General features: G+C 38.2%; 1 protein-coding gene across 1 annotated transcript in view; it reads left to right on the forward strand.

The window, feature by feature from the left end:
- RANBP17 (RAN binding protein 17) overlaps nucleotides 1-12,374 on the forward strand; it is a 364,064-nt gene that overhangs the window by 266,377 nt on the left and 85,313 nt on the right. The window contains exons 17-18 of the mRNA XM_068990796.1: nucleotides 1,790-1,853; nucleotides 1,946-2,054. Coding sequence (XP_068846897.1) covers nucleotides 1,790-1,853; nucleotides 1,946-2,054 — 173 coding nt within the window. The remainder of the gene's footprint in view (nucleotides 1-1,789; nucleotides 1,854-1,945; nucleotides 2,055-12,374) is intronic.

Genomic DNA, 12,374 nt, shown 5'->3' on the forward strand with positions numbered 1-12,374 from the left:
AAGTGTGCCTCTTTGTAAGCAAGGAAAGACTTGCTGCCTATCAACCTTGATCTCGTTTCATCCTGCCGGAAACCCACAGTGCATCGAGCACCCACTGAGAGCAGTGCACTGAGGAAAACACGTACATGCGGCCACTACCCTTAGAAAGTGTACAGTCTAGTTTGGAGATAAGCAAAATACGCAGTTGCTTAACCTGCACCTGAATGGGTTGCCTTGAGTCAGAGGAGCTTGAATCTAAATCATACTAATTGCCTGTCTTTTGGAACGTTTAACTTCGTTTTTATACTTTGTTTCCTCATTTGAGAATCTATCTCATGGGATTGAGAGAATTAACCTTGAAAGTAGTAAGCATTCTATAAATGTTCATGCTCTGCCTCTTTGTGTCATCTCCATGATTTATAATTGGCAAAGACAGGTACATCATCTGATCCTCACAACCCAGGATAGCTTGGCTGTATCCTCATTTGTTGAAGAGGAAAACTAAGGCTAAGAGAGCAGAGTGTAATACTCAGGCTCATCCAGCTGATTGAATGGTGTAGTCAAACTGAAAGCCCAGGCTTCCTAACTTTGCTCTTCTATTCTTATACCTACGCTTGAGTGACTAACATTTAAAATTAGGCTCATCAGTGCCAGTGTATAGAGTTAATAGACGTCTGCATTTGGAGATGATGTGAAGGAAAAGAGCCAGTGTTTTCACTGGGACATAAATGGAACCATGTAAGATTATTATTATATTTCTTTTGGAAGCATATAAGATCATTATGGTTTGAAGAAAGGTATGTGTAAGTATGTAAGGAATGCCCCACAGGTGCCCTAGCTAGAGCAGAAAACACAGGACTAGGATGAACCCTAAGTAAGAGCAGAGGGTATTTGTGTACTGAATTGGTGTTCTTAGAACCCATTTCAGCCTTTCTTTGATGATGGCACTAACCAGAAGTTATTTAGGCTTTGGGATCATGTTTGTGATGTTTTTCAACTCTGTTCTCATTCTGAGTTGAACTGTTCAGGTGATAATGTGGTACAGTAGAAAGTATGTGGCCTTTATAGTCAAACCTCGGGTCAAATGTCAGCAGTCTCAGTCCATAGAGATGTAACCTTGGAAAAGTAACTTAATTTCTCAGAGCTTCTGTTTTCTTATCTACAGATTAAACATAATAAATAATATTTAACAATGTAATTATGAAAATTAGGTGGGTTAACAGATATATAATGCCTTGCACCTAGTAGGCATATAAGAAATTTTAGGTCCTTTAAACCTGTACTTCAACATTTAAGGACCTACAGTTGTGGTCGCTACATCCTCCTAATTGTATTCTGATTTTCTTCATCTAAAGCAGAATTTCCTTAGGTTTCTACTAACTAAGCTCATGTTTCTTAGAATTGAATAATTTTCTCTTTCTTGATAGCCTATTATGGGTCTTTCATAATTATTTTTTATGAAATAATATTAAGTGAAAAGAAGTTCTCAAGTTACACCCAAAATGTAAAAAGGGTCAATTTTAATTTTCCACTATCAAGGCTCTAATAGTAAGAAAGTTTTTGTCTTAATTATAAAATTCATTCTTTCTTTCCATAACTAGAATATGTATAAGATAGGAAAAGTAATTGCACTGGTTAATAATGGATTATCCTTCTTAACAGAGTGGAAGGCATTTCTATAGGAATAAAACTCTTTAGAAATAATATTGATTCATCATAGAAATTGATGCCATTAGAGTTGTGTTATTTTGTGATCTGTTACTTATTGATAAGACAATCATATTTCCCCAGATTCCTTAACGTCTATTACCTATATCCTTTTAAAAAAACTTGTGAAGATAGATGCCGTGAAATTCATGCTAAAAAATCACACGGTGAGTCTTATTTCCTTGAATTAATGACTAGAGTTTTCTGGGCAGTTTAGGTCAAGCATTAGTAACTTTGGATGCTCTTTTGCTTTCATTAGAGTGAACACTTCCCCTTTCTTGGCATCAGTGGCAGTTACAGTCTCAGTGACTTCAGATGCCGAACAGCCTTCTACACAGCCCTCACTCGTCTTCTGATGGTAGATCTAGGTAAGGTTAAGAATTTAAGCTTAATTAATAAGGGATCGACGGTATATTTGTGTGAATGAAGGAGTGTCATACTTGTGGGTACCATATTTAACTAATTGGAATTTGCCATCTTTGACAGTTTTTCTACAGCTTTCTAATATTTGAGCATTAACTCATTAGCTTCAGAGCCAAAAGGCAAATTTTTGTATAGAAGGTGTTATTTTTCACTTCACTTAGTACTTGTGTTAATTCTTTACTTCAAAATTTATTTTCTGAGTATCCTTTGATCCTTTGGGACTTCGCTAGTAGCTCAGATGGTAAAGAATCTGCCTGCAGTGCAGGAGACCTGGATTCTCTCCTTGGGTCGAGAAGATCCCGTAGAGAAGGGAACGGCGATCCACTCCAGTTTTCTTGCCTGGACAATTCCACGGACAGAGGAACCATGGCAGGCCACAGTCCCTGGGATGACACAGAGTCAGACACGACTGAGTGACTAAGACTTTCGCTTTGATCCATTAATTTTACTGCTGTACAAATCAAAATGTAATCTTAAATACAGAAAGGCTCAATAAAAAAGATTTTCTTTGTAATGGCATTTAATCTAGAGAAATGTGGCAATGATGTAAATGCCCAACAACAGGGAATTATAAAGTTAGCCAGATCTACTTGCTTGATGGAACAGTTGTGGTCATTAGAAATTTTGATTCAAAGACAAAGTAATATGTGAAATTTTGTTATAATAAGCAAAAAAGTAAGGTATTAAGCTGTGCAAATGATATTGAGCATGCTTATTGGGAGGGAAAAGAAACATTCATTAAAAAAAAAAGTCTTAAAGTGAAATTCTTCAAAAATGTTAAATATTGTCTTTGAGTAGGGTACTATAGATGACTTCCTCTTTTCTGGTAATTTGAAATTTTCCTTACTATATTATTTTCCTAATGGGAAAAATTAACTTGTTTTTGTTTTATTAGCTTTGAAAAGCTACAAGTTAGAAGTATCCACAAGTAGATAGCTGCCTTAGAATGGGTACTTAAGCCTCTCTGTATTGACCATGTCATCTGGAATCCCATTTTCCCCCATGTTTGGATACTTCAGGTTAAATTAATCAGTTTATAGACACATGAGAGACTTAAATCAATGACAGTGTCACCCTTAGAGAAAAGAATACTGATGATACTTTTTCTTCTGTTCTCTTGCAATGTATTGATTGATCCATCTATTTAAATATGAATTTTTTTAAAACAAGATCATATGTAAAGAAAAGGGATAAATAATTTCATTTTGCACATAAAAGGCATTGACCCTTGTAACACAAAGATAACTAAATCCTTCTTTGCTCCACATCTGTGTTATTTTCATGCATTTCAACAGAATATATTACCAGAAAGACAAACAGCCAAAAGTTGAGGGAAATGCAACTGGAATGATTAAGGAGCTTAGTGGGATTGATTTCTAAAGAAAGATTAAAAGAACCATGTATGTATAACTTGGCTAAGTGACAAGTAGGGCTTGAGGCAAAGAAAACTGTCTATAAATATTTGAAGAGTGTAAACCAGGCATGCAAAACCCAATCATCTGCTACCTTAGGCAAATGGGAGATCTGAGCGACAGCTTCGCACACTGCACACTGGCCTGTGTTACCTCTCAGTGGCTGCCTCGGAGAGCAGAAGAGCAGTCCAGACTCTTTGTCATCGTCCTCCATAATCATTTAGAGAGCACCCTGTGCTGAGCTCTGAGGACAAGACAAGGAACAGTGAGACATACTGGCCCCTGCCCTCATGGAGCTAGCCTCCTTGCCTTCGCAATTGTCCAAGCATTAAAGGAGATAGTGAAACCCTTGTCTAGACTTAATTTGTTTCCTAAGCCTTAAAAATGCTCTTAATGCCCTGTCAAACAGACTGAAAGAGGCAGGGAAACCAAAGTTAAACAGATACTCAATGTAAGTAAACTAAATCTGAGAGTAGATAAAAACAATATCAGTTGTGCTCAGGGAACTTGGGCATTGTTTGAAAAGAAATTTTTTATTTACTAGTGTTTTTTCACTTTTAAAAATAATTAAACATATATTATAAGCATCAAGTGATGATTTGTGGTAAATATTGCCAGAGCTTCCTTCCCTTGTTACAAACCAGAGTTCCTTTTCTTCCCCAAATGTGTTGACCTTCTTTAGGGTATAGATTCTGCCTTCTTCATCTTTTCTAGTACCAGTCTCAGTGTCTCTACATTGTAGGTGCTCAGTTAGTATTTGGTGAGTGAAGGACACACCATGCCATCGTCCCGGCTCCTGAGTTCAGCTCTGCCTGCCATGGTCTCTCTCTGGGAGTAGTTTGATAATTGGGCTCTCGAAGACAAAACAAATCAAGTGGCTGATTGCTTTTGCAAGTGTTTATCTACACTTAACCACTTTTGTGTTTGATGAGTCACTTGTTGCTCTCTGTTCAAGTTATTACTTTATAGACAAGCATTTGTTGAGTGTTGTTGAACACAGTTTTATTATTTGAAGCCTGTCTCACAAGCTAGATTGACTAGATGTTGCTATCAGAATCCCTATATATATGGCTTTATAGTTTTCTGTTGGTGCTCACTTTCATGAAAACAAGGAAGAAAGAGATAGTGATGTTGTCAAATTCAAAGATCCATGTATTGAATGAGGGAAATATTAGATAATGAGAATTCTTCTCAAATTAAACAAAAAAATTGAAGAGGAACATTTTATATCAGTGATTTAAAAAAAAAAAATCACAGAAAAAATGCCTAGCCAACCTGCTTGCAGAGCATTGGACATGATTCTTAGACTGAAATATAAAGCATATTCTAATTGAATTTTACAAAGAAATTGAATATTCTTTGTGTATAAGCCATGCACACTGGAGTGATTTAAAAGGGGGAAGAAATTGGGTGTCACATTAATTGGTATTTACTTTGAAATGCATTTTGGTTTCTATTCAATAATTTGTACTTTGTATGAATTTAATTAGATGCTATGTGCCCCAGGTTGTATTTCAGATTAAAATGATGGGGGTGGGGGTGTTGACAATAAACAGTTGTACCACTTTATCAAATTGCTCTTTGGCTAAACTAGACAAAATGTTCACTTGTATGAAGAACAGAATTGAAAGCATTTCATCATCAGAAAGATGATTTTTATGTTGGCAACATATTTTTTTATTTTAAGAAATTATAAAAACTAATGTAAGAAAAACCCTTCATGAGATAACATACATACAGAAAAGAATAGTGGCCAACCATATGTGCATGCATGTTAGCCCTTCCAAGAATCACTTAAAGTTCCCAAGGTTATTTTTAAATTAACTTTGTCAATCTAATAAACTAAAGGAAAGATAATATTACCCAAGCCAGTAAATGGAGAACCTCAAGGGAGCTGTTCAGTGTAAAATACTTGAATAAATAAAAACCTTCTATTTTGTTTAATTTGAGTGGAGGTGAATTCAGTTGACAAATATTAAAGAGGGGAAGTGTGGGAGCGAGCTACAATACACCTTTTTTTTGTTTTGCAGAGAACGAAATATTGTTAGTTGCAGATTAAGTTTTTTACCAACCACAAATTTAGAATTGCTCAGTGTCATAGGTGATTTTCCTTGGACACTTTATGATTGTACTTTATCTTGAACTACTCAGATGAGAAGCATGTTGATTGGATCTGAGTGAGCAGTGCTTTCCTCAGATACTCAGACTCTTAACAAGCAGTCATACTTTTCATGATCACAGGGGTACTAATATTAAAATGGTGTTTATGGACTTTAAGACAGGGTTTTCTCTTTAGGGATGAAGGTAGCATAATATCCATGTACCTTTGTGGCTTCTAATAGGTAATTGGCACCTGAAGATATCTCTAGCTTAAATTTGAAATAGCAAGTAAACGACTTGAATAAAAAGGGAAGTTCAGTTCAGTTCAGTCGCTCAATCGTGTCCGACTCTTTGTGACCCCATGAATTGCAGCACGCCAGGCCTCCCTGTCCATCACCAACTCCCGGAATTCGCTCAAACTCATGTCCATTGAGTTGGTGATACCATCCAGCCATCTCATCCTCTGTCATCCCCTTCTCGTCCTGCCCCGAATCCCTCCCAGCATCAGAGTCTTCCAATGAGTCAACTCTTCGCATGAGGTGGCCAAAGTACTGGAGTTTCAGCTTTAGCATCACTCCTTCCAAAGAACACCCAGGGCTGATCTCCTTCATTATGGATTGGTCGGATCTCCTTGCAGTCCAAGGGACTCTCAAGAGTCTTCTCCAACACCACAGTTCAAAAGCATCAATTCTTCAGCATTGAGCTTTCTTCACAGTCCAACTCTCACATCCATACATGACCACTGGAAAAACCATAGCCTTGACTAGACGGACCTTTGTTGGCAGAGTAATGTCTCTGCTTTTGAATATGCTATCTAGGTTGGTCATAACTCCTTCCAAGGAGTAAGTGTCTTTTAATTTCATGGCTGCAATCACCATCTGCAGTGAGTTTGGAGCCCCCCAAAATAAAGTCTGACACTGTTTCTACTGTTTCCCCATTTATTTGCCATGAAGTGATGGGACCAGATGCCATGATCTTCGTTTTCTGAATGTTGAGCTTTAAGCCAACTTTTTCACTTTCCACTTCCACTTTCATCAAGAGGCTTTTGAGTTCCTCTTCACTTTCTGCCATAAGGGTGGTGTCATCTGAATATCTGAGGTTATTGATATTTCTCCCGGCAATCTTGATTCCAGCTGTGCTTCTTCCAGCCCAGCATTTCTCATGATGTACTCTGCATATAAGTTAAATAAGCAGGGTGACAATATACAGCCTTGACGTACTCCTTTTCCTATTTGGAACCAGTCTGTTCCATGTGAAGTTCTAACTGTTGCTTCCTGACCTGCATATAGGTTTCTCAAGAGGCAGGTTAGGTGGTCTGGTATTCCCATCTCTTTCAGAATTTTCCACAGTTTATTGTGATCGACACAGTCAAAGGCTTTGGCATAGTCAATAAAGCAGAAATAGATGTGTTTCTGGAACTCTCTTGCTTTTTCGATGATCCAGAGGATGTTGGCAATTTGATCTCTGGTTCCTCTGCCTTTTCTAAAACCAGCTTGACCATCAGGAAGTTCACGGTTCATGTATTGCTGAAGCCTGGCTTGGAGAATTTTGAGCATGTGAGATGAGTGCAATTGTGCGGTAGTTTGAGCATTCTTTGGCATTGCCTTTCTTTGGGATTGGAAGCGTATTCTAGAAATAGCTGCTAAAGAAAGAAGTGAAAATACAGAGGAAACTCCTTTTCTTTATTAATAATAACTAACATTTGTTTACAAATTTATAGTTTGCTGTGCATTTGACATACATTTCCCCATGTGATACCACAGCCTACATGAAATAGGTATCATTGCATTGTTTATCTGTTAGGAAAATGAGATACAAAGACATTAAATGACTTGCCCAAGGTCAGTCATATAATTTGTAGCCCTCTGACCATATATTTACTTTTGCTGTTCCTTTGCCTGTCACTTTCTCAAATCAGTTAGGGAATGTAACTTTTTCTTCTTCATTTTTTTTAACTACTTAAACAAATGATTGATTTGAGGCTGGAGGGAAGAAGGGATTACTTTCCAAACTTCTATCTAAACAGATAAGATTCATGTTTATTATTTGTCCTATATTGGTATATTACAGTTCTGTGGTCAGTGAAAGTCAAATGTAGTTTTTGAAATTTTTTCTTATGTCTAATAATTGGCTAACGCATATTTCTTCTCATGCAGAAAAGGACACAGAAGTAGATAGATATCCCAGGAGGATTTAGTAAGTGAGAAGCTTGATCAGAAATTGTCAGTGTTCTGATAGACAGGAAGGATACCTCAGCGTCTATCACTTGTGTCCATGACTCGGCAGAGACTATCTGGGAAATAGACATTTGTTGGGGTTGAGGAGGGAGTGGGCAGTAATGGGTAAAAAAGCAGCTGGAAATACTTAGAATCTATAATGAGATAATTAAGACTAATTAGCTGGCCCTGTAGGCAGAAAGCAGCCCATTAAATTCAGATCCAGTTTTAATAACTTACCTGGTTTTGAGGGTAGAGTCCAGAGCACCCCAGGAAATGAGATGCTTCAGGGGAGAAATTTTTAGGATAGGTTTCTTAGAAAAGAAATAAGTAATCTTCTGTAGACAATGTATTTTTCTCCTGGGAACTAAAATAAACATTCTAGTTCCCTAGGGAAAAGAATTAAGGCGTGCCTCAATTTTCTCATCTATTAAATGGAGATACCTACTTTGGAGAACTGGCACGTGGTTTAAATAAGATAAGCATGTGTGAAAGGGCCTGGAACAATTTCTTTCACAAAACAAGCACTCAGTATATATTAATTAATTATGACAAATATTTTATTGAATGCACTGTTAGGGGCATTCACTGACAGACACTGGGACCTCAAAATGAGGCAAATCCAATACCCTTAATGCAGCTGCTCTACATCAGTGCAGCTGATGACCTCTCCTGACTGATACTGAAACATCCTGCCCAAACCCATAAGTCATTTTAAAGCCAACTAAAATTCCTTGGTAGTTTAGAGGGAAACTGACAAACCAAATTTGGGCCCAAGTTAAATCTAGCTATGCACATTTCTCAAGCCTTTTTCTAATAACTTTAGAAGTGCTATCCTCATAAAGTAGTGGGGAACAGCAGATAATGTGGGCCTAGATCTGTAGAAGTCACTGGCTCTTTTATGATATTACCCTTGGTACTTGGGGTTTTGAATTTTTTTATTTTTTATTTTTTGGCTGCACTGGGTCTTCATTGCCAGGCTTCCCAGGTGGCTCAGTGGTAAAGAATCCACCTGCCAATGCAGGAGATGTGGGTTCGATCCCTGGGTTGGGAAGATCCCCTGGAGAAGTAAATAGCCGCCCACTCTCCATGGACAGAGGAGCTTGTTGAGCTACAGTCCATGGGGTTGCAAAGAGTCAAACATGACCGAGCACACATGCATGCATCTTGGTTGCTGCACTGGGGCTTCTCATCGCATGGCTTCTGCTGCTGCGGAGCACCGCTCTGGGCACGTTGACTTCAGCTGGTGTAGCACGTGGACTTAGTTGCCCCACAGCATGTGTGATCTTCCCCGGCCAGGGATCCAACTGGTGGTACCCTACATTTCAAGGTGGATTCTTAACCACTGGACCACCAGGGAAGCTGGTCCTTGGTTTTAAACAGATTGCAGTTATCCCTCAGTAGACACAGGGCCTTGGTTCCAGGACCACCATCCCCAGCCAGTACCAAAATCTGCATTTGCTAAAGTCCCTAAAATAAATTGTCATAGTTTTGCAAATAATGTGTACACATCCTCCTGTATACTTTAAATCATCTCTAGATTACTTGTAATACCTAATATGATCTAAATGATATATAAATCATTGGCAGCCATGGCAGATTCAAGTTTTACTTTTTGGACCGTTATAGAATTATTTTTTCCTGGATATTCCTAATCTCTGGTAGGTTGAATCTGAGAATGTGGAGCTTACGGATGTGGAGGATCAGCTGTTTTCTTCTTCACTCACTGCCTTTGTGTCTCATTCTGTGCCTCTCCTCTGAATCCTTATTAAGAGCTTCATGGCATTAGACCTGATCTTTACTGATATGTTAGTTTCCTGTTACTGTTTTGGGGTTTCCCTGGTGGCTCAGATGGTAAAGAATCCATCTGCAATGCAGGAGACCCAAGTTCAATCCCTGGGTTGGGAAGATCCCCTGGAGAAGGCAATGGCTACCTATTCAAGTATTCGGGCCTGGAGAATTCCATGAACAAAGGAGCCTACTGGGCTATTTTAACAAATTACCACAAATTTAATGGCTTAAATATTTTAAAAATTTATTTTATAATTCTGAATATCAGAAGTCCAATATGGGTCTCAGTGGGCTGCCATCAGTGTTAGCAGGGCAATGTTCCTCTCTGTGGGCTCTGAGGAAGATTATGTTCCCTTGCCTTTTTCAACTTAGAGGCTACCTGCTTTCCTTGGTCCATGATCTCCTTTTCCAAGGTCCATCAAATTCTTCTCATTCTGCCATCTCTCTGGTTTTCCCCCTTCTGCTTCCAACACGCTCATGGATCTTTGCAACTACATGAGACCCGCCTGGATAACCCAGGATAATCTCCTATTTTAGTCAGTTGGTTAGCAGCCTTTTAATTCTCTTTTGTCATATACTCACAGATTCCAAGGATTAGGATGTAGACATCTCTGGAGGGCCATTATTCAGCCTACCATTCCTACTTATCTCTAATACCAAAGTATTTCACACAATACATATTACAGAATAAATCCTCAGGTAGTACAACAGGTGGTAACTGTTGGCTACCATCATTTATTATTACCATAAGTATTCATATTACTTGCTTCTCCTTAGTCACTCCCCCAACTCCCCAGTAATCTATCTGCTATTTGAATTTGAGGAAATGAGAAGTTTCACTGTTTACACATAAGGGGGGGACCCAGATATTTGGTGTTGGTAGTTTTTTGGGGCGGTGGTGCATGTTAAGATTCTCATACCACAAAATGCATCCTGTTAAAGTACATAATTCAGTAGTATTTAGAATGCTCACTTAGTGTGCAGCTGTTACCATTATCTGATTCCAGAATGTGTTCCTCACCCTAGAAAGAAACCCTGCCCCTATAATAGTGTCTCCTCATGATCCCTGGCTCCTGGGAGGCACTCATCTACTGTCTGTCTCTATGGATTTGCCTGTCCTAGACATTTAGTATGAGAGGAGTCACATATGTGACCTCTGTATCTGGCTTCTTTCATGCACCATGATGTTTTTGAGGCTCATCTATGTTTAGCATCTGTAGCACTTTATTCCTTTTTTGGCTAATATTCCATTGTGTGGATATACCACATTTAGTTTATCCATTTATCAGTTGATAAGCAGTAAGGTTGTTTCCACCTTTTGCCTATTTTGATAATGCTGCTCTGAACATTCGTATGTTAAGTTTTGGTATGGACATAAGCTTTCAGTTCTCTAGGGCATATGCCTAGGAATAAAATTTCTGGGTCATATAACAACTCTGTTTTTAACTTTTTGAGTACTTACCACACTGGTTTCCACAGTCACTAAATCATATTATATTTACTTCACCATTTTACATTCCCACCAATCTAGATTTTAAATTATACAAAATAACAAATGAAGTAATCTATAAATAAAATATCTAAGAGCCAACATACTAAAATAGTTACTATTTGTATTTTAATGTGACTTCGCTGAAGGAAAAAAAATTGAAATTCAAAAATGAGTGACTTTCTGTTGAATCAGTTCGTTGGAAATCCAGTAGAGGGAATTTAGCTTTAGGTATCCCCCTAAAACCTGAAGAATATTGTTTTGATCTATGCATGACTGAGAACTTAGAGTGTTATGTTAATATTTACTTCTCCTGATGCCAGTGAAAATAGTAGCCTATAAATTGACACGTCAACCTCTCAGATTATACTGGTGTCTGAGCCCTTGTCTTGTTAGAAAAAAGAAACTGGCAGCTTCCATTATTATTCATAAAATGTTCACATGTCAATTTGGCATACTGAATATATGACTGCATACTTGAATCTGAAGTTGTAAGAACACATTTTCTGTTTTTCTTATGTAAAACAGTAAATGAAACCTTCGTCGGTAACACAATGGGGAAAAGTCTTTAATAGATGTATAAAGTGTTTCACATGAGTAAACAAAAATGACCAGTTTTCCAGCTGAGATGATGCAACATATCATTGCAATAATAGGAACAGTACTAATTGACACATAAATGTTTCTGTGGGAATAATGCATTAATGTTTCTCATTTGCCCACCTTAAACTCAAGTGATTGTGGAGGAGTCCCTTTTTCTCATCAGAACCGAATTAATTGTTCTTCACCCTATTCTAATTTCATGCAACTGCAAAGTCAAGATTTTGAGACCCTGACTTCAGTCCCTGCCTCCGACCCCTTCCACCCTGTCGGAGACATAGAGGGGAAGAAGATGAAGTAGAGTTGGGGAGTAAAGCAGAACTCATTGGAGACCGTGGTTCGCTGACGTTTACCAGCCAGAAGATGTTGGACAAACTGCTTAACTCCTTCAACCTCTCTGTTCACATTAAATTGAAGGAAATAATCATACCGCTTTACAGGATTGTTGTGACCATTATTGACGTAACCGTGCTTTGAAGATAGTAAAGGCTACATAGGTGTTTGTTAAGTAGATTAAGTACCAGATTCACTGGCTGCAATTGTACGTACTCAAGAAATAGCTATTGTTATCCAGTCACTACACAAATTCTTGACCCTTTTCTAGGCACTGGGAATACAGTCATGATGAAAACAGACTGGGTTCCTTCCCCAAAGAGC

The sequence above is a fragment of the Capricornis sumatraensis genome, chromosome 18 (assembly GCF_032405125.1).
Source record: "Capricornis sumatraensis isolate serow.1 chromosome 18, serow.2, whole genome shotgun sequence".
In the NCBI taxonomy this organism is placed as follows: domain Eukaryota; kingdom Metazoa; phylum Chordata; class Mammalia; order Artiodactyla; family Bovidae; genus Capricornis; species Capricornis sumatraensis.